Below are 22,205 nucleotides of genomic sequence, written 5' to 3'. Positions count from 1 at the left end.
TAGTCCATATTTACAACCTTTTAAGAGTTAACTCGAAATAATTCCATCCTACATTCAGAATGACTGCAAGAAAATTTCGAAACACCTGAATATATCTGACTAAAGATGGATATTCCAAACTGGCCATGAAATGACAAAATTCATAACTATTTCAATCATCACATTTTACAATTTTTATTTTTCGAATCTGTGGATCTGACTTATTATCATGAGCTATGTAGTCTGTCAGGTTCTGGAATTTATATGCATTTTGGGAACCAACTTAGTGTCTTGTAGGAAACGCTGTAATAACATCAAGAAATATATAACCGCTTGCTACAATTTCTACTGGCTCTCAAGGACAGCCTTTATATATTTCTTAATGACCATCATATCTAACAAATTTATCCCGCATTTTGATATATTTATTGGCTTATAAACATCCTACTTACATTATCCAAGTATCAAGTTGATGATGTGAATACCACAGACGCGTCCCCAGTGGCACAGCGGTATGTCTGCAGACTTACAACGCTAGAAACCGGGTTTCGATACTCGTGCTGGGCAGAGCACAGATAGTCCATTGTGTAGCTTTGTGCATAAATTCAAAGAAACAAAACCACAGACGTTTATAAACTACGCCCTCATTTTTAGGTTCAGATATTTTAATATTTACATTGTTTAACATTGTCTCCAATGCATGTGTGTTTAATAACCTTATTTTGGCTTTCTATATTTAATATTTGGCTAAGTTCCATCAGACACAGAAATATGCTTGCATATTTCTAATTAACTTGTATCATCTGTTACTAGGTCTTGTGAAACCTTGGGCAATTCACACATTAGATAGTCATCTTCTTTTATCTGGCTAAACCTGAGAAGGCTCGGTAACTATAGAATGAAGAATAAGATCCTGTTCCCATACAGCTGATTAGTGACAAGTTTATCAGATACGTTCTCTCCATATACGAAATTTTGGTGGTAGCAATAAACACCTTTAGTACCCTATTGCTTGAATAAGATTACCTGAGATTTTGTGGGTGCATGACTTTGACACTATTGTTATAGAAAAAACCACATAAAAATTATGGTAGCATCAGAAAGCTCGATCTCAAATCCCTGAGCATATATATAGAAGCCACAGTGCTGGGGCTTGCTTTCAATAATGCTTCTGAGTATGTCTTCTTTTATTTGCCTTGATGTAACCTTTTTTATCACGACTAGTATGGGCATTCCACTTGCATAAAGCTCTGATTTTGTCTACTCCAAATGCTTTGTAAACTGGCTATTGTATGAAACTTGACACCGATCACTTTTACAAAGTTGTTTTATCACCAAGAAGAAGAGCATGCTGTAAAAAGTAATTCATCCATGTCTTGACTGTAAATATGAACAGCAAATCCAGCTTTTGTTTATTGTACTACATGTAAGATCGTCAACACATCAGCCTCTTCCTTCGAACTAATAGCAAATTTCCAACCTTGTTTGATATGATGCTCTTAAACAACACAGGATGAGCATACCACAATGAGCTATCTGGACATGTGACCTGCACAAAGCTACACGAAGACTATCTGTGCATAACCTTTCCAATTTTGAATTAATAGACTAGAAGGAAGGCAACAACATTCACCGCCAATTGAAATAGTGTAATCTCATTATAATTTTTATACTGTACCTACGTCCCAAAATTTTGGAGCGCGTTTTTACGGCAAGGTGATATTTATAGCCGAGGTGCAGAAACCTTTTTGATTCTTAATATGTGGCTGCTATGACCTAATGGCTAACGTGCTGAGATGAAAGATCAGACGGTCTAAGATGCCACTGAACACACTCAACAGTTTCGGTTGTTGATGTATTATAAAAGTGATAATCCATTCTGTTATTTGGCTTAAAGCCTGATAAAGACTTTTTCTTGGTGGTTACTGTTCATTGATTACCTTCCATCAAATCAATAGTTCAAAACAATGGATAGTTGTAATTGAGCCCCAGTGGTGTCAACTCTCTGCCCTTGTAGTTTACTCCATGTGTACATTAGGTGCTTTCCAGATTGAGAATACCAACAGCATATTTTAATATTTAACATGGAAGGTGTTCTCCCTATGTATTAGGCAATATATATATATTTACATCTCTATGAGGTCAAAAATGTTTACTTCTGGTCTGAGAAGGAGTCGTATATTCATAACTTCTTATCTAGAAAGAGTTCGGTAATTTTGACATAAGTGTCTCGGCTCCTCAATGGCTTAGTGGTAATCTGCAGGCTTACGACGCCAAAAATATGATTTCGATACCCGTGATTGCCAGAGTACAGATAGCCCATTGTGTAGCTTTGTGCTCAACCATATAACGATAACAAATCTCTTTGTCTGAAGAAGAACCCATATAGAACTATTTTATCTAAAAATGGAAGCATAAATTCAAAGAAGTAAGCTTTTCTTCCTTAAGTTCACCTAAGTGTTCAGAATAGTTAGTTAAACTGTTATACGTGTATTTATTTTCCTGTAGATTTTAAAATGAATAAATAATCGGTATGAATTATTTTATATTCCTTTCTCTCTGGCAAAATCGCATACATTGAAGATAAACACCTGTGATAATGGAACTACAAGTCCTCACAATGGTGATTATTTTATTATTTTTACTTAGTTTTTTGTTGTTAAGTTCAAAGCTATACAATGGGCTATTTATGCTGTACCTACTATGAGTGCCGAAATACAGCTTTTAACGTTATAAGTCTTAAGACTTATCGCCGAACTACTGAGGGATCTTTTTATTTTTCTAATATGGGATTGATATATGATTTTCTAAAATGGATGGATGTATATTTTTCCTATGTTATCTAACATGTTCTAGGTCATTTTATGACTTGGTTAAAAAGTAGTAGTAATTTTTCTTTAAACTATTGTGTACATCGAGGGGAATCGAACCCCTGATTTTAGTGTCGTAAATCCTTAGACTTACCGCTATCCCACCGGGGGACTTTAAAAATGCTTTAGAAGTTTTGGATCCTCAGGGGCATACCCAGCCTACTTTAAGGAAAAAATGTCCAGTCTCTTGAAATTTGTATAAACAGACACCAAGATCTGTCTACTCATTTTAGCAAAATTAAGTGTTCAGCTAATATTTTTGTACTTTTTTTTTATTAGGGAGACGTAGAAGACAAAATTAGATTGAAATGCTATATCTTTTTATTTATTACAGTATTATCATTTAGGAAAACGATATAATTAAAGCGACATCTCTCGGCTACAATATTATGTGTCATTATCGTTACGAGTTGGTATTTGTTCCTGGAAGTTGTACAAGGTGAGGTTTTGTTATAACATCTAGAAACTAAGTGTTATTTGTATTTTATACAGGTTTTAAATAAGCTTCTAACACCGAACAGTGTAGAAAAGTAAGAACCACTCAGTAAACTTATAAAAAGACTACTATTAAGTGCCAACGTTCGTGAATTTCAGCAGTGTAGGCCAGGAGAATAAATTGACATAGGAAATACAAATACTGAAAAGTGAAAGTGAAAAAAAAGGGTAGGCTAACGTCGACATTAATACTAATAGTAATACTACTAGTAGTTAAAATCACCTCACTCATATTGTTAATTGATATCACTAGTACTGGTAGTACTGAAGTTTTGCCGTTTTATTTTGTAAGCTTAGAAAATATAAATTGACTGTGATATATTATTATATTTAAACTAAAATTAAAGCGTTCTTTCTCCATTATAATATAAATTATACTTATAGTTATACTTTATAGTCCCTACGCCATTGATAAAGCATATGTATACTGTTGACTACCTTTGTTTTGAATCAGTGAGACAAATGTATACATAAAACCGTATGTAGCTAGGTTAGGAGTAAAGAATCAATGTTATATTAAACATTGTTTATAAACTAAACACAGGCTATATTTTGCAAGTATTTTATATCAATACCATACTCTTCTTTGCTATAGTATAGGCATTAGTGTATTTTTCATATGTCTAAGATATTGGATTTTTTTTCAAGTTCTGATTTGGAACAATCTGGAATTGGAAATACAAAATTTGGTTAAGCTTATGTGTTAAGTACTTCCCCAAGCATTACTCTCTATACCAGGGTCCAGTCACAGAAGCTAACTACTATTTCATTTTTATAGTTGTATTGTGATTTACCTAATGCTCTACAATTAATGCAAGGAGCAGAGGTGCTTCTGTGTCTTGTGATTCTCTTTTTTGATTAGTCAGCTACAGAGAGAATATGCATTGTGAATACAGTTTTGATGAACTTAGGGAGATTTCTTAATTTCTTTTCTTGCTGTTAAAGTTTTAAGTGATCAAGTGAGTTTACATGAATTTCATTTTCAAAAACAAACTATTTTCAGCTCAACATGTCACAATGCAATAGCCTTTTCCATCTGAATGATTGGCCATTATTCTGTTTTATTCAACACTGTGTTTATTTTTTTTTCAGCTTTACAGTGAGTCTTGTCTTTTTCATTTCTGTACTACAAATCACTACACCTGTCCTTTTGTATACTGGGTCCTTGAATCTCCCATTATTGCAAAGATCAACCTGAATTTGTAACTTTTGTAGGTTTATCCTTGAATTAGCACAAGAGAAGAAGCATAAAACTTAAGTCATATCTGATGTTGGAGGTATGTGTATCCACAAAGTTTGGAATAATAATCTGTCCAAAGAAGAAGACAAAATACCACTACTGGTTTATTGCCTGCACTGGAGCTAAGAAATCCTACCAGAGTTTGTTGAAGTGGGCACTATAAGTTCTACAGTATTGACTCATTTTTATGTTAAAAAAATATTGATATATAAATATGTGTTTGTATATGAAAATATTTAATTCTAGTTTTGTGTACATGTATGTGTTTGATTACTATTACACACTTTATGCTTTTAAATTAAAAAAAAAGTATTAAATGAACACAATATGTGTGTAGCATTTAGCAAAAAACAAAATTAAATAGAACAATTTGAGACTGAAACAGAGGAACAAATATGTCAAGACTAATCTTTCCAATTTCAAGTCTTCTGATATATTTTTCCATTTTAACCATTTACTGTGGATTTTACTAGTTAGATACAAACCATCTCTGGAAAAACAATGTTATGATTAGTAATATAATATGGCACTGATAATCATTTCTGTAGTTAAACTTACAGTTATAATCTCTATTTTTACGTAATTTTGCATGTTTACAACAAGTCTAAATTCTGCTGAAAAAATCTACCATTTGATGAAAGTAAAAATCATTATTTATTTCATCGTCATCAGATCCTTGTTAACTGCATAAAATATCAATGTTAAAGTCACAAAGGGAAATTAAGTAAATACTTTGGTTATTTAGACATGTAAGCATCCTCACACCCTTGTATATTATAATAGACCTGTTTATCTTTAAGTTGCTTAACTCCATTAGTGTTAACCATGGATCAATTTGATTGATTGTTGTGCCAGACTGTTAGGGTTTATGTAATAAATTTTAACCTTGAGTTTAAGTTAATATCTTTTTAATCTAAAAGTTTGGATATTTTAAAAAATGAAGATTTAAAATTTAATTTTTTTTTCATATTCTGAGAATAAGATCTATTACACATTGTATTTCAAAGTAATGATTTTAATTCTATGTAAACAAATTCTTATATTTTATCGTGTTTATGAAATTTTCTGTTTGTTCTTGGATCAAAGTAATTAACTTTATTAAAGTTACATTTCTTACTATAGTTAAAATAACAAAATGGCAAGTCGTAGAACCAGATCAAAGGCTGGACCAAAGAAACGTGCACAACGAGCTACTTCCAATGTTTTTGCAATGTTTGATCAGGCTCAAATTCAGGAGTTTAAGGAAGCTTTCAATATGATTGACCAAAACAGAGATGGTTTCATAGATAAAGAAGATCTTCATGATATGTTAGCTTCAATGGGTAAGAGTATTTACAAAACTTCTGTGTTGTGTTTCTAAATGTATTAACACATTTTATTAAGTTTTAAAATATGCTAGTCATTAAGTTGTGTTTATAATAAAAGTTAAACAGGTAACTTGGTATCTTATTTTACCAACCATATGTCCTTTAAAAACTAGTAGGAAGTGTAATTGAAACTTGAAATTGTCGGTACTTGGTGAAACTCCATAATTACAAAATTGAGAAAGGAAAAAAAAAAAGATTATCATACGTTTCACAAATACTTTATTTATTGATGACCATGATTTTACCATAACGATGTCTTTACTGGTGAAACCATGGTTGTAAATAAATGAAATGTACAGTTGTCTTTGTTTTGTTTTTTTCCTCAATTCTGTAGTAGGAAATGTTATTTCCAACTATATAAATATTTTATTAATGATTGGCCAAAAGTGTAATGTATCATTCTGTGTGATTTATATAAGAACTTGAGGTGTTTGTTAGTTTTAAATGGTTCATTTTATATAAATACATGTAACTGATTTATTTTGGTGTAAATGTCATATTAAGTATATTTTTAAGATTATATGTTAATGGTTGTTTTATTATTTAATAAACTTGTGATATTAACATACCTAATTTGTTATCTTACTTGAAGAAAATTATTAGTGAGGATATTGAATTCATCATTTTAATGTAAACTACAGGATTCTATATGAAACTAGATCACTGGAAAATGAAACTGTCACACTAATTCTATAAGAGAAAATTCAGGAAGTGAACAAACATTTCTTCCAGATATATATATATATATATATATATACAGTGAAAATTAGAATAATTCAGGTAAATAAAGATAAGAGAATAAACTACTGAGTAAAATCCTATTATTGATAGATTGATAAAACAAAAAATAAAACCAGAGCTCTTTACAGCAAGTCCTAGAACTTGTGTAGATATCATCAACTAAATGTAATCCCTTCTTAACCTGCTAAATTTACGCATTTAAATTTATAAAACTTACCTTCTATGTAAATTAATATTTAATAGTTTTGCTTGTGAACTTATCTTAACTAAATTAATGGACTAGAGACGGGAAAGGAAAAGTGACATTTCAAAGTTATTACCCAAATATGATGATGAAACTGTGCATGAAATTAATGTAAATGAATAGTGTTATGAGTGATAACACTCGACTAGTCTAGTCTGGCTGCTTGTACTGAGGGCTCCAAAACAAAAGATGACAACCTAGAGAGAGCAAAGGCAAGTGACAGAACTATTGAAATACCTTTTTCACATACCTGACAAAACCAGAAGTACAGAATTCCACAAGTCCATGCATTACATATTTCAATCAGTGTCCTTAAGTGCCGTCTTAAGCTGAGCCAGGTATACGGGTTTCTGTATTGCCTGTTTGAATAGACTTAAGAATGAAAACTGCAGTATGTAATCTCTACCTGTGTAAAAGAATTAGCTCATGTTTACAGCTATGAGAAGAGAATATCATAGCTACGTGCAGAAACTGCATGGAAAGTTAGAAAAATATTACATGAGTAATATGAATATACCTGAATAAAGTTATGTAAAGGTGAAATTCATGATTATTTCAGTCATTACAACCATAAATTGATGTTCTTTATTCATCGATTCCTTCTTTTTTTATTGGTCTGATGTTTTGCAAGCTTTTCATACCTTTTACATCCCACACAAATGGTAATTAGACATAGAATTTGTTTAGCTTTATCAAATATTAGTTGCATGTCATTACTGATCAGGAAAGTCTGGAGCATATGAAAATCCAGAACCTTCAACAAAATACAAGTGACACATTATATGCATGATATGCTTCTGGGTACATAGAATATACAATCTTTGCCTTGGACTTGAAAGAACTATTGGGAATAACTTTCTCAATAAAAATTTTACATGAAGTTAAGGTAATATCAGAAAAGTAAATGATTATTAAAGTACTGTAAGCAAAGATAACGTATGTATTTGTTCCAGGCTGTATTAGGAAGTGAACTTTGAAACACCTGTCCTATTTGTTTAGTTGACTTTTATTTATTTTAAACTTGCTGAGCTAAATAATCTAATGAAACCTGAGTGTCACAGATGCATGTCTGTGTGATAAAATTGCAATGTTACGTTGATTGTTAAGTGTAAACAAATTATGTAACTGCTATTTGAAGAATTTTATTTTGCTGTTTTTCTCTTAATCTTCATGAAGTTTTAGGTTTTTGTTATTAATCCATACTGGATATGCACGCAGAGAGATTGGATTAATTAAAATTGCATAAATGTAGCTCATATAGGATTTCTTTAATCCTGAACAGTGATGGAAATTGGGATACACGCTGTGTACCTAGTTCTCAGTTTTCATTTTTTCCCCATTGGTTAAGTTTAGTACCACTGAATATATTTATTAACCCTATTGTCATGGGTCAAAGGCCATGTCATCACGTTTCTTGACTTGCATTCAAAATTTTATTGAACTACTATTTTATGAATTTATGTCAAGAAGTTTGGTATGAAATTGTAGATTATAATTCAACTTTTAGTATTATACATAAGTTAATTTCATAATTTAAAAATAAATATTATAAGAACACACCTAAATATCTCTTTTTGTGTCACGTGGTATGTTGAACGCAGCATTGGATCGAATTAGATGTTTCTAATCTCCAAATACAAAGTCTATAGTTTCTTACAAATTAGCAACTCAAATTACCGATATCGATAAGCTGGAATATAAAATATGAACCTCCGAACTTTTCTAGTTGCTTTTTTATACCTATCACCCCCACTGCTCCTTCTAAGCATGTACCTAGTTCCTAAAACCCATTTCCTTTCCTGATCCTGAACCTGAGATTTCACCACAAAAACTGAGAATATTTTAACCTACAACAAACTTTGTTTTAAACTACATTGATATGAAAGTTTCACATTATTTTCGATTCATAAATGATACTTAAGAAGTTATCAGCCTTGTTTTGGATTCACTAATCTATGATATTTTTTTTTCAAGGAGGTTGCTAGAGCTAAGTGATTAGTGGAATTTGCTAATTAATTAATAAACAGGCTTAATTATTTTTATGTGTCTAATCTTCCTATTTTCAGCTAGTTTTTATTCTTTTTTTTTTTTATAAGATTTTCAAATTACCCCTCATTTATATTATAGGCATCTTTAGTGTTTTTCCACTGGTAGTTGTATTTTGTGGGAAAATATGGATTTGAAAACATTAAAGCTTCTCTGAAACAACAAGGATTTGGATTGTCAGAATATTTTGATGTCATCTGTTGTACTCACTGAACCTAACTAAGCTTATCTGATGTCTTCTCTTCAAAGAAAATTTCTGTATCTATCAGATAAAAGTTAACACACAAATATTTTTATGAATGAAAATAACTTCTAAAGGAGCTAAAAAATTCTCTTATCTGTCATTTGCTCTTAATTCTTCAGAACTTACCATTGAATCCATTCAGTCAATACTTCAGCAGCTCACTAGATGGAATAATTATTTTAAACATTTTTCAAACACCAACAAACTATTAATTGCCAGAAATGTTTGACAGTTAATATTTCTTTGGATATGTTTGAAAAATTTTTAGAAATCCATCTTGTAAGCTCTGATATTTCTCTATTATATTTTTTCTCTGAACATCTTGCAATATTATTAGTCATATCTTGTGTTTTCCTAAACATGAATGAAAAATTAAAGAAAGTACCCTGTTATGTAAAACTTAACACTTTTTTTTATTGCTAGACATACAAAGTATAATATTTGTGGTTACAGTGTTTCACCAGGTTAACCTGGCATCATCAGGTATAACAACTACAAGAAGTGAACTTCTGATTTAGATAATATGAAAAAACTAGCAAATGGATACATTGGTATTTGATTGGTTGAGCTTAACAAGACTAGAATGTAAAAAACACTAGCAAACCTGTGGCCATAGGCACACATTTACAGGGCCACTATAATGCAAATTTAATGCTTGAACTACTAACTTGTACTTTTTTCAGTTTAACGATCATTGCCACTATAATGCAAGTTTAATTTTTTAACCAAGTTACAAATGGTTGTCAATAGGCCTACTTAATTATGTGCTCTAATGTAAATCAATGCCAGTTTTGGGGTCTACTTTCAGGGAATTCCTGTAAAAGTGTTTTCATGAAATACCTAGGTTCCCTAAGGGGTTGGGTGAAAAATTTTACCTTTATGCAAACCTCGAGGCTAAGATGATTCATTTGGCACCATTTAGAAGTTGGTGAGTCCAGCAGTTTAGGAGAAGAGGTTTTGGGGAAATCTCTGGGTTCCCCAAAGGATTGGGGTGAAACATTTTACAGGATGGAGACTAATCATTTGATACCACATAAAAGTTGGTGCAACCAGCAGTTTAGGAGGAGTTATGTGTGATACACTGACACTGAATCTTATTATATAGATGTTGCAGATTGTCAAACAGTGGCTAGCTATTTATTAATGTTTGAACATATTTTGAAAAATAATCTTCTTTCCAACAATGACAAATATATTTATTTACTGAAACCAAATGTAAATGTACGGCCAAAACTAGTTGTCTTTTTAAAATATTATATTTGTGAGGGTTTATTATGGTAACAAAGCTGATCAATTTAATATAAAACATTGTACAAGAATGTTTAAGTATTGTAAGAAGAACAATATATAGTTTAAATGATATTAATCATCATGAAATTGAAAAATACTATATACAACAGTTGCTAGTAAGATTACTAGTACAGTTTAACATAAGGTACATACATTTAGTTCTTGGGATTAAATTTATGATTTTATACGATGACAACTATACTGGGAAATCAGTTTAGTGGTAATGAATAGAATGTACACAAATAAATTTATTAGATCAAGCACAGAAATTGTTGTAAAAAGGGATAATTAACTTGACAGCATTTGTCACTTCACTTGTTAGAACAGGGTTATCATGGTTATGAAGTAAGTCATTATTTTGTACACAACAACATTATAATTATTCTAGTGTGAAGTGATTATTTTGAATCAGAAAAATAGAAATTCTTCACATCCATCCTTATTACATTTATTTGTCTTTGCACATTAGCCAAAAAAGAAAGGAATTCATTGTTTATGGTAATTTTGCCAGGAAAAATGAGGGTAAGCAGGTAGGATTTTCTGTTTTCTTATTAAACATTATTAAACTCTATCATACCAATATCAAATTACAGTACATTTTTCATGCATTCTAAAGTGTAATTTGAATGCCAGCAGTTAAAATGTTCTTTATTATATGTACTTGTTGTGGGGGTATACTAGCAGCTCAAGGTATTAACTTTAAGACTTGAACATATCCCTATACCTCACAGTTTCATGGATTATTTGAATTACACATACATTGTTTTATAATTTTGCTTAACCTATGTGTGAATGTCTAACACACCCTCTAAAGAACTTTATAAAAACAAATTTCCAGTAATAGTACTAAATTTATTACTTGTTTGAATGCAGTACTTTAAACTTAAGAGTAGAAGTAGTAGGGCTATAATAAGGCATGATAAAATAAACATTGTGATAAGTTTTAAAATATGTAAGCATATAGTCTGCTGACATGATGAGAGGGTTCTCCAAGTAAGTAATTTCAAACCATTTGCTAAACTCTGAAGAATACATGTAGGTACATACATTCAATTTTTCAAGGTAAGACCTCACATTATAACTGTTACTAGGGCTTGTGAAAATATTTAAAATCAGAAACTTTACACTTCATATATGTGCAAATATACATAAATTAGAAAACATATATTTAAAATGTATGATAATTAATGCTTCATGTATATACTCAGTGAATTATACAATATTTTGTATACCATAGGAAAGAACCCAGATGACAAATACCTGGAAAACATGATGAATGATGCACCAGGCCCATTAAATTTTACCATGTTTTTAACTCTGTTTGGTGAACGGCTCCAAGGTACAGACCCTGAAGATGTAATAAAAAATGCATTTGCATGCTTTGATGAGGATAATACTGGTTGTATTTATGAAGAAAGACTTAAAGAGTTACTTACCACAATGGGGGATCGTTTTTCTGAAGAGGCTGCAAGTATTTTTTTTTATTTTACAGTTTGAGTAATGAAGTTTATGTATAAACAAAAGAACCTCTTAAGTATAGCTAAACAAACAATGATTATTTTAACAGCAACTCGATTAATTAAAGTATAACGTGGAAAGTGGTAGGAAGTACATATGACATTACAAAGGAAGAAAATTATCTATTGAAGCAGTCATTTACATTTATTGTAAAAGCAATAATGTATGTCCAGTAGATACCCTGCTAAGCTTTTCATTTTTGTTGCACACATTTAAAGATTGAGTTTTAATGTACTGTTGTGCTCTTGGTGATACAAGTAGTTGTCATTATACACACACTGGCCAGTTTGTTAGTGTTTGTGTTATAGCCATAAGCAAAATGAACTGATTGTATTATATGTCAGATGATTGCTGGTATTATAAGTGCAGAGATATAGTTATCTCATTGTTAGACTTCAAGACAATGGATAAAAGCAGGGATTTCCCTAACCATCTAGTAGGACCATCATTAGGAAAGACGATGTTTAATCGAATAGTTATTCAAAGATATTTGTCATCAGGTTCTATCATCAGTGGCAGTCAAAAGGGGGGTGTGCATATACGTACATGCATGTATATGGTGATAGATTGAAGGGAAAAAAAATACAGGACTGTTAGGTGTAATAGGCATCAGACCATGTCTCAATTCATAGATTTCTTCAGGAGTGTTTAGGATTCATCTTGAATCATACCATGAAAATGAAAATACATATGCCAGTATGTGGGTCTTATAAGTGAAAAAAGCAGTGTTTGAATATAGCCCACCTTCAGGTTGATGGATTCGCCTAAATTTAGTGCTGAATCTCTTACTCTCTGAACTCAATACAGAGAGCTGTAAATACTTACAGTACAGCACTGCTGATATATGGCAAATAAGAATTTGAATTGGACAGCATTATAATGGAAAGCCCCTTAAAACATCCTTTCACTAAGACAGGAAGGTTTTAGAAAATTTCTCACATAATAGCTAGCTTAGAGTTTCATTTTACTGCCAAAGATAAAACTCATCTATAAAAGGTGGTGCAAAAAAAAATTCATTCTTTGTGTAGACAGAAGAAAGTATAATCCATGGTAAGGCGAAGTACTGCAACCATAAAAAGTAACCTCCATGTTAAGATGAAGCACTGCAACCATATATTAGTTCAACCATGTTTCATGGTCCTGATGATTAGGACACTACTCGCAATCTGTGGGTCATGGGTTCGAATCTCTATCACACCAAACATGCTTGTTCTTTCAGCTGTGATGTTGCTAAAATGTAACAGTTAATCCCACTGTTCTTTGCTAACAGAGTAGCTCAAGAGTTGGCAGTGGGTGATGTTGACTAGCTGCCTTCTTTCTAATCAATCACTGCTAAATTAGGGATGGCTAGTGTTGATAGACCTCATGTAACTTTGTGCAAAATTCAAAATGAACAAACAATCCATGTTTCATGATCATGGAGTTCACCATCTAGACAGAAACCTACAATGTAATGTGTAGCTTTTGCTCCAGTCTATAGTAGGTGCCCACATTATTTCTATATTTATGGAGACTGCTTTACAGCAGAAGATATAAAACTAGGAGTGAAGGAGACCGAGTATAGTTTGGAAACCTGAAAGTACTATATAGAGAAAACTGTCATTAAAGTGGTTCCAACTAATATACACTCACCAATATATTTCATTCAGTGTGTTGTGGCAAGTTTCATGTTTTATTAGCTTTGTTAAGAAACGATAATTATTATTTATCCAGTGAAAACATATTTATATTGGCTTATTTTTCCAAGTTGTTCACAGATGGCAATAGTTCATTTCAGTTACAGATTTGCTCACTCCTCAGAAATATTTTAATAGTGGTTTTATTTTATTCTAGATGGGTCTGGTGAATACCATTTACTTGTAAGCTAATATAATTTGAATTGAATTCATTAAATTGGACTTTGAGTAGATTACATGTACTGGCTAAAGGAGGTTGATTAAACTACATGTATCACATAATAAATTGAAAACATGCTGTTTTGCCATTTTTTGCAATCTTCAGATAAAGATTATATAAGCCCAATAAACTTGGAGGAAAAAACAAAAAGAAAAAATAGATAAGGTCTTTTTTTTTTAATATTAATATGTTGGTATTTGCTTATTTTTCTTTCTTTTAACTCCCAAGCTTCATCAGAAATTACAGTGAAAATGTTGAAACATTGTTGTTCATTCACTACTTTTGTATTATTACTTTTAAGTACAAAGGTACATACATTTTAATAAGTTCAGCATGCATATGTTATGTGTTTTTTTTCTCTGTCAGATTTTCTTTTCACCTCAATTGACTTGACTATTGTTTTAACTTTTATCCAAAATGGCTACATTTATTCCCATAGTGCAAGTTCACCAACTTACTCAGGATTGACAATAGCATCATAGATTAGTACATTTATACATCGGTTTCAGAAGTTAGTAACTTGCACACATGTTCCCCGTATATGAAAGAAAGTATAATTTCATGGGCCTTATAGCATTTTAACACATCTAATGTTCTTATTCTTGTGAGGAGCTTCTCTAGCCTTCACTCTCCCTAAGATCTAAGATGGCTAAGTTATCAAGCTCAAGAAGAAACATTAGTAAGTAACATTACTAATTGATTTAACAGTTGTAAACAGGCTCTTCCTGTACATCTGACCAATCTAGGATAGTTATAAATCTTATATTGGTCTTATGTAGAGTCCTCTATGACTGATAGGAATAATCAGATAGCATAAACTGAGGAATATTTGGTACACTCAGCTGATTTAATTTTGTGTGTCACCTGTATGTTTCAGAACAAAGGGAAAAAAACAGGACTTTACTGATATGTAACCACAAGGACCTAGAGTGTTTCTTCTCAACCAAATTCATTAGTTAGACTGCAGACAGCCAAATAGTTGCTTGAGCTGAGCATCTCAAAACTTAAACTGTTTACTGCACATTTATCAGTTTAACTAGCTGTAATAATAAACCACTAGTAACATTAACAACATATTTATTGATAGCGTATAGTCAAAAGTAAGCTGACTAATTAGATCAGAACTTAAAAAGTAACACATAAACCTAGTACTAATTCTACAAAACAAACTAACAAGATGTACATCATGTCATAAATCCATACACACAGGAAAACCTACATATATATATATAATGTACAGTTTTGGAAATAATTATGGAAACAGAGGATAAAGTAGGTATATAATACAACTTACACAAGATAAAATAATGTCTTTTGTGTAAAAATGAAATGTTGCTCAATGTTGTGTTGTTATGGAGCAATATAATTGGATGTTAGGCAACCAATCTAAAAGTACCAAACCAGCACAAAGCCTATATAAATATAAGCAGTGATACGATTTTAGAATTTTAAACTTATGGTGAACATGATGGTTCCTGGGAAGGAAATTACACATGAAAAGCATATAGAAATCAAAGTTTTAGCTACAAATGCTACTTCTACTGACAGATCACAGCCCAACTTCATGTTTCACCCAGTGCTATATGCAAGACCCTGAAGAGGGTTCATGAAACTGGCACTGTTGACAGTAGAAGTGGTTGGGAAAGAAAACCCAAAATACCCACAAGTGATATATAGTTTCTCAGTTTAAATTCTCTGCATGATAGGCAATGATTTAGTAGAGATCTTGTGAATGACCTGACCTTGCTGCAAGTACAGGTGTTAATGCTTCTTCAAGAACATTAAGATATTCACTAGCCCTAAATGGTCTTAGTAGATGCTTAGCTGTTAAGACACCTTTGCTGAGAAGAGGCAAAAAATAAAAAAAAAGACTGAAATTGGTAACAGAAATGTAACGTTGAGATATTTAAACCTTGAAAGAAGTGCTCTTTACAGGTGAGTCTAAGTTTAAAATATTTGACAATAATAAATGGTAGTTTAAGTTATTCAAAAGCAGACTGGAGAATGGTATAACAATCTGTGTGCAACAGCTACAGTAAAGCATGGCGGTGAATCAGTACAATTGTGAGGCTGTATCTCAGCCAAGGGTGTTGGGAAATTACATAAAATCAAAGGTACCCTGACAGCTGACTGATACAGGAAGGTTCTGATCCACCATACCATTTCAGGAATGCATCTCATTATGCAATTTCTTCTTTCAACAGGAGAATGACCACAAGCATACAGCCAATGTAGTTATAAAACCTATTTAGAATGTAAAGAGACTGATTGAATATTCACAACAATGTTTTGACATTCACATGATCTTCATATGAACATCAAGGTCGTATGGGGTTACATGGATGCTGAGAATGTTATAAGGCAACCAAACAACTTGGATGAATTATGGAAAGTATTACAGAATATTTGGAACAACATTCCACAGTCCTTCTCAGATAAGCTTCATGGGAGCATCAAAGCATGATGTCAAGCAATGGACTCGCATACTAAATATTAATGTTTTGCACAATGTATTCATTTGTCTTTGCAAATTTTCTGTCATAATGTATTGTGCTTATGTTTGTGCATATTTACTGAACTTGCATTACATATTCACTTTGTCCTCTGATTCCACATTTATTTCCAATACTGTATGTAATGATTATAATGCATTTAATCATCAATAGTGTACCTCAGAAAGTTAGTGTGTTTTCACTTATAATACCAATGATATATGGCAGGTTTGGTTTACCCAACCTAGCAGATTTCAATTAGTCCTGAATTCTTGTAGTTGGGTAACAATAAAAAAACATTTTCAGAAGTGTAAAATTAATAATATGAAGAAAAAGAAGTATTTTAAGCAATGTAACTAATAATGTTATTAAAACTAACTAAAGAAAAATGGAATGTCATTCATTACTTACAAAACACACAAAAATCAGATGTTTGTTCCTAGAATCCAAGGAACCTAATGTAATTATTAGCCTTCATTTATTTATTGTAGTGTACTACAACAAGAATTGACCGAAGATGCAAATGTGGCTAAAACACATAACAAAGGAAAATCATCTACTTATGTATATATGGAGAAATGTACTAATTTCTCTGTCACTGCTTCTGTAGAAAAGTGTGACAATAGCATGAGTAAGTCACCATATAATCCTTCAAAATAACAGCAAGTGACCAATGAAAACCAATATCTTAACCCTAATAATGTAATACTAACCTGCAACTTGCCACATTTCTTTTGTACCATTCACTGCTGATGATGTCCACATATTGCATCACACTGAATAATATCTTTTGCCTCCAAAAAATAATTATTGTCAATGTGAAGAACTGACCAAAAAATTTACTTATTGTCTATCCACAATAAAGGATGTTACACCACTAATTAATGACATTAATTATAACATTGATAGTATCATTGCTTAAATATTTTTGTATGATTTGCATGTTACTAGCAACAAAGTCAACAACCCATAAGCAATTTAATGTATAAATTATTTAGGAAAATGTGATAATTAGTTTGACATCAAAGGTAAAATACTTCTGATACATTGTTAATGTTTAGTATAGTATCAATAGTGAGAAGATACAAAAAGTAAGAAAGCAAAAGTAGCATTTATGTGTGTGTAAAATATTAGATAACCAAAACAATGCAATAAAGGTAAATTACAGAATTTGCTATGATATGAATAACATGTGTCCACAAATTATCAGACATCAAAGCCACACCTCTCTCATACATAATCATGTTAAGGAGTGCACAATAGTGGAATTACAAGAAATTTAAAATTAAATAAAACTACTGTACTTTGGACTTTTGTTTAGTAGTTTACCAAAACATCTTTTCCCACTTCACATTCTTGTTGAGGAAGATGTTTTTTGGACATATTGAGTCTTGTACACTCAGATAAGAGATAAAGGTGTCATTTTCTTTTTTTGGAATCCCTTGAATAGGGATACTCTGCATATGCATAGGTATACTTGAAATGGAAGACATTATATGTATTGCTTGTAATTCACAGACAATTTATCATCTTAATACATGCAATTGTAATCTAAATAGGATGATAATTTTCTACATTTTTAATAAGAAATTCATTTTAATATATATTGATCATAAACCCTTACAGCAAGATATGTTGTTGTTTTTTATTTTATCACTAAGTTTGAAAGATAAAAATCACTGGCTTACAATAAACTGTTTCTACAATATTTCTATTTTTTGCATTTAAATATAAATCTTAAATACTTCACTGAAATTATCAAAGAAATTGAGAAGTTAATGTAATATGGTTAATGGTTAACCACTAGAAGTAGTTTATAATCCATAAAACATCATGAATACCAATGAAGTAAATACATACACTGATTTTAATTTTTTTTAAATACAAACTATTGCTCACACAGTCAAGCTGCTTCCTTATATAATGTAGCAGTTTTGAAATAATCTCCTTCTAATTTTACACTGTATGATTGTTAACTGTAAAGTATAAAAGGTAAAATTCACATACTATATTTACAAAAATGTAGCTTATAGGTTTTTTATTTATTTCTAATTAAGTTCTCCACTTGCATTTTAGCAATTAGATATATAACAAGAGAGAATCCTCAGTAGCCATGCTACTTGAAATTCTTCTAGTCAGGATTAGAGTAAATTAAGCTATGAGGCCTTTTTTTCCTTTTTATTAGCCATATTATTTTTTGTGCACCAGCAATACCAAGTGTGGGACACATGTATATCAAGTTTGATTTTATTACTTATCATGATCTTTACTAGCCTACCTCCAAATTGAAATTATTTTAGGCAGGATTAGAATAAATTAATGTGAGACCTTGGGTGAGGTCAAATACATCAATCAAATCAGTCAAGCGATGACAGTGCTATGAGGTAAAAGTTTGTACTTGAAAAATTTGGAGCCATTCTATCAGCCCCTATGCTGTGGGTAAAAATTGACTGATAATTCTGCTTTTCCTCTATTTTATTACATGAATACTGCTTTGAATTTAATTAGCTTTGTAGTATAATTATTGTCATGGCAATAATATTTTCTTATTTTTTTATTAGATACATATATTTATTTTTTAAACCAATGTATAAACAAACCACTGAATTATGTCTATCACACTCAAATTAACAATAAACAATTTAAAAAGTAAATATTTGGTTTTTTAATGTTATTGATTGTATTAGCATCCAAGTTTGCTTTGTTTGTGTGAGCTAAAGAGGCCTAACTACATTCCATTGTGTCTTATCCATATACTCTTTTGTTTTACTGATATTAGTCATACAGACTTGTGTTTCTCTTCAAGTGGATAATATTTTACTATACCACTGTGACTACTTTGGTGTAGTCTCCTGTGATCCTGCATGTCATTGTTGAAATGTAATTTTGTGGGTGTACAAGTAACTATGTTCGAGTTTCTAATTCATAGTAACTTAACTAATTAAACTTAAAAGTACTGCTGGTTGGGTTGTACTTACAAACATTATATAACTTTAGATAAAGAATAAGTTGAAGTGTTCTATTTTACATTTCTGTTGGTCATGTTTTTCATGTTAGTAAGGTCAATTTTCAAATAAATTCTTAAGATTCAATGGTACATGTATATAAACAACTACTCTGATGAACTTGTTTAATAAATATATCTAGGAGTAGTTTTGAAGATGTGGTTGAAATTAAATCACCATAACTTGATATAACTAGACTTTTTCTTACCAAGTTAGAGAACCTTGTTTATATGTTTTTTTAGTCAACATTATATAATGCAGCACTTTACCTCCGTATGAAAAAAGTTCAAAAAATAATTTTAATACTTAGGTTTTTAAAAATGAAAAAATTAAATAAAGGTAAATAAAACATTTACATAATAATCACAATACCCATCTAACCATAAGCCACAACTTCAGGAAACAATAACTCCGTATTTGAAAATACTTCAATGTAAACATTGTTTCTACTTCTGAAGGATTCTAACTTAAATCATGATTATAAAAGTACGTCTGTAAAAATAGCAATTTTTTTTATTTCTGTTGATTTGTTATTGATATAATAATTATTTAGCAGCCATAAAATTTTCAAAAAATTTTTATTGTTTTAGAATTTCTTGTATGGAAAAGTAAATGTCATTTATTTATTTATTTTTCTTTTGAAGTTAACCCAACAAATATATTTCAGCTAAACCAACTATACTGGACTTTAAAGGTGTCTTAGACCTGTGGTCCTAAAATCCAGAAGGAACTATTAAAATACTTGTAATTCTAATTATGTTATAAATTTTTTATATATACCTTAGTTTTATCATACTTTTTCCATATCTCTTATTTGAGCTCTGCAACTGTTTTTATTTTATTAAATGTAGTGTAAATGAAACTTAAAGATAAACATTTGTTTTCACAGGTAGATAGAATGTATAGTGAAGCTCCCATAGATAGGAATGGGATGTTTGACTACATTGAATTCACACGCATATTGAAGCATGGTGCCAAGGATAAAGATGATCAGTAGAAGCAATCCAATTATAACATACTTCTATGTTATTTTTGGTAGACAGAACACTAATTTTTATTAACTAAATTTTCTATGAAGACTGAGAAGAATTTCATAAATGATTTAAATGGTACTGAAATTTAACCAGTTGTTTAAATTGTTAGTTACGCAATATAATTCCTTTTTATAAAATATTTTAATCTGTTGTATAATTTGTAAAATTTTGATAAACTCTGTGTAAAATCATTGAGTATAAAATTTTGATTGTGAATTAAAAGTATGGTGGATATTGATATGTATTTGTAGTTTATTTAGTGAAAATTACTTAACATATAGTAAATATATTTTTAGTGGTGTCTTTTAGAGATTGGCAGTTGAATCAATCAGTTGAAATTACAGTTAACTTGGTTGTTACTAAATTAATCATCTAATTCAAATTAGTGTTTCCAGTTGTTATTTTTGATTATTCCATAATTGAATAGTTGATATTCTCATTATACAGATTGTCATGAAAGTAACCAAGTAATTGAAATTAGTGTTTGCAGTTGTTACTGTTTTCAGTTATTCTAACTCTCTAAGTAATCAAAATATATTCCTATTATGTTTATTTATAAGCACAAATCTAAATAAATTACTATTTGTGCTCCGATTGTTTTTACTTCATGTTTGTTCAGCTTTGGTGGTATTAGGTGAGGAGAAGTTTCATGAGTCAAGGTTTTTGGGTTTGATTCCCATTGCCACCAAATTTGCTTGCATTGTCTATTATGGCAAAGCTGCTAAGGCTGTCTACCATTGGTCATTAATTTTGAACTACTGGCTAGAGGGAAGGCAACTGGCTGGCAATACACGTTACCAACTTCTTTTTCTTTCTTTGTAACATGTTATGGAGATCACTTTACTAATTGATTAATTAAATGTAATTGGTTAATGAGGCTTTTGATCAGCAAATATCACTAATCACTCAGTTCTAGAGCATTTAGATATATGTGTGTATGTATGTCTAAAATTGTTTCTTTACTTTTATATGATCCCTAATAATATCTCAAACGTGGATGAGTCTCACCTCTTTGCCTTTATAATGTTTACAATAACAGTTCTCAACTGAAATGACCAGTTTCTAATTGGCATTATTGTTTTCCAGACCGTGGATCACAGACCAAACATAGACTAAATCATCCTAACTTGGAAAGCCACAATTATGCTGCATAAATCTGTTTAAGTCAAATCAATTCTTAGATTAGAAATATAGTGGTGAAGAGAAGATAATTTTATGTAAGTACCAAAAAAAAAATAACTTAGGTTTTAAAGTAAGGGTATAAGTTCACTTACATTTGTTGATACTTTCATTTTAGCTGTGTCCACCGGAAGTTTTTCACACTTTCGCTACCACAAAACAGAAAAGCATTGCAGGAGTTTAGGTAGAAACCAGGGATGTTAAGAAACAGGAGTCTACCTTCAACCTATACTTGAATAATTGTGAACATAGTAAAAAAAAAGTTTTCATTAAAAGGGACATACAAATAGCAGAAGAACAAGGAATTAAGGGTGCCAAATTTGTAAGAAGAGGTCTATTATTTCCGAAAAGACTGTGCAGCCTTTAAATTTTGTTATCTCATTTTCAATTACACAGAGTTGAGTAAATTATATTAAACGGATTTAGAATGTACAAATTAGCAATTCATACAATAACTACAGCCAATATAAAGTCTCAGTGGAACAGTATGTATCAGAACTACATTTTGACATTGTTTGGCATTTTGTAGATAGCGTGATATCACTGAAAATTGATCAACTTTGAG

General features: G+C 30.9%; 1 protein-coding gene across 2 annotated transcripts; it reads left to right on the top strand.

The window, feature by feature from the left end:
• The first annotated feature begins 3,173 nt into the window (after window positions 1-3,173).
• On the top strand, window positions 3,174-20,699 carry LOC106459284 (myosin regulatory light chain 12A-like). 2 transcript variants are annotated; one of them, XM_013918894.2, is made up of 4 exons: window positions 3,174-3,288; window positions 5,707-5,906; window positions 11,754-11,983; window positions 20,317-20,692. In XM_013918894.2, the coding sequence occupies exons 2-4, from the start codon at window positions 5,720-5,722 to the stop codon at window positions 20,422-20,424; spliced, it is 525 nt and encodes a 174-aa protein (XP_013774348.1). In that variant the 5' UTR covers window positions 3,174-3,288; window positions 5,707-5,719; the 3' UTR covers window positions 20,425-20,692. The 2 variants fall into 2 exon arrangements, with proteins under 2 accessions (XP_013774348.1, XP_013774347.1); XM_013918893.2 differs by having other exon boundaries at window positions 3,275-3,512; window positions 20,317-20,699.
• The last annotated feature ends 1,506 nt before the right edge of the window (window positions 20,700-22,205 follow it).

Source organism: Limulus polyphemus, unplaced genomic scaffold, assembly GCF_000517525.1.
Source record: "Limulus polyphemus unplaced genomic scaffold, Limulus_polyphemus-2.1.2 Scaffold586, whole genome shotgun sequence".
In the NCBI taxonomy this organism is placed as follows: domain Eukaryota; kingdom Metazoa; phylum Arthropoda; class Merostomata; order Xiphosura; family Limulidae; genus Limulus; species Limulus polyphemus.
The sequence above is the reverse complement of the archived record's forward strand: the minus strand, read 5'-3'. Positions and strand labels throughout refer to the sequence as shown.

What these genes read in the sequence shown, in the direction of transcription:
- LOC106459284 (XM_013918893.2), top strand. Translation starts at nt 5,720, where the DNA reads ATGGCAAGTCGTAGAACCAGATCAAAGGCTGGACCAAAGAAACGTGCA. An exon ending in TGATATGTTAGCTTCAATGG is followed by an intron (nt 5,907 to 11,753) that starts GTAAGAGTATTT and finishes TGTATACCATAG; the next exon opens with GAAAGAACCCAGATGACAAA. An exon ending in ATCGTTTTTCTGAAGAGGCT is followed by an intron (nt 11,984 to 20,316) that starts GCAAGTATTTTT and finishes TTGTTTTCACAG; the next exon opens with GTAGATAGAATGTATAGTGA.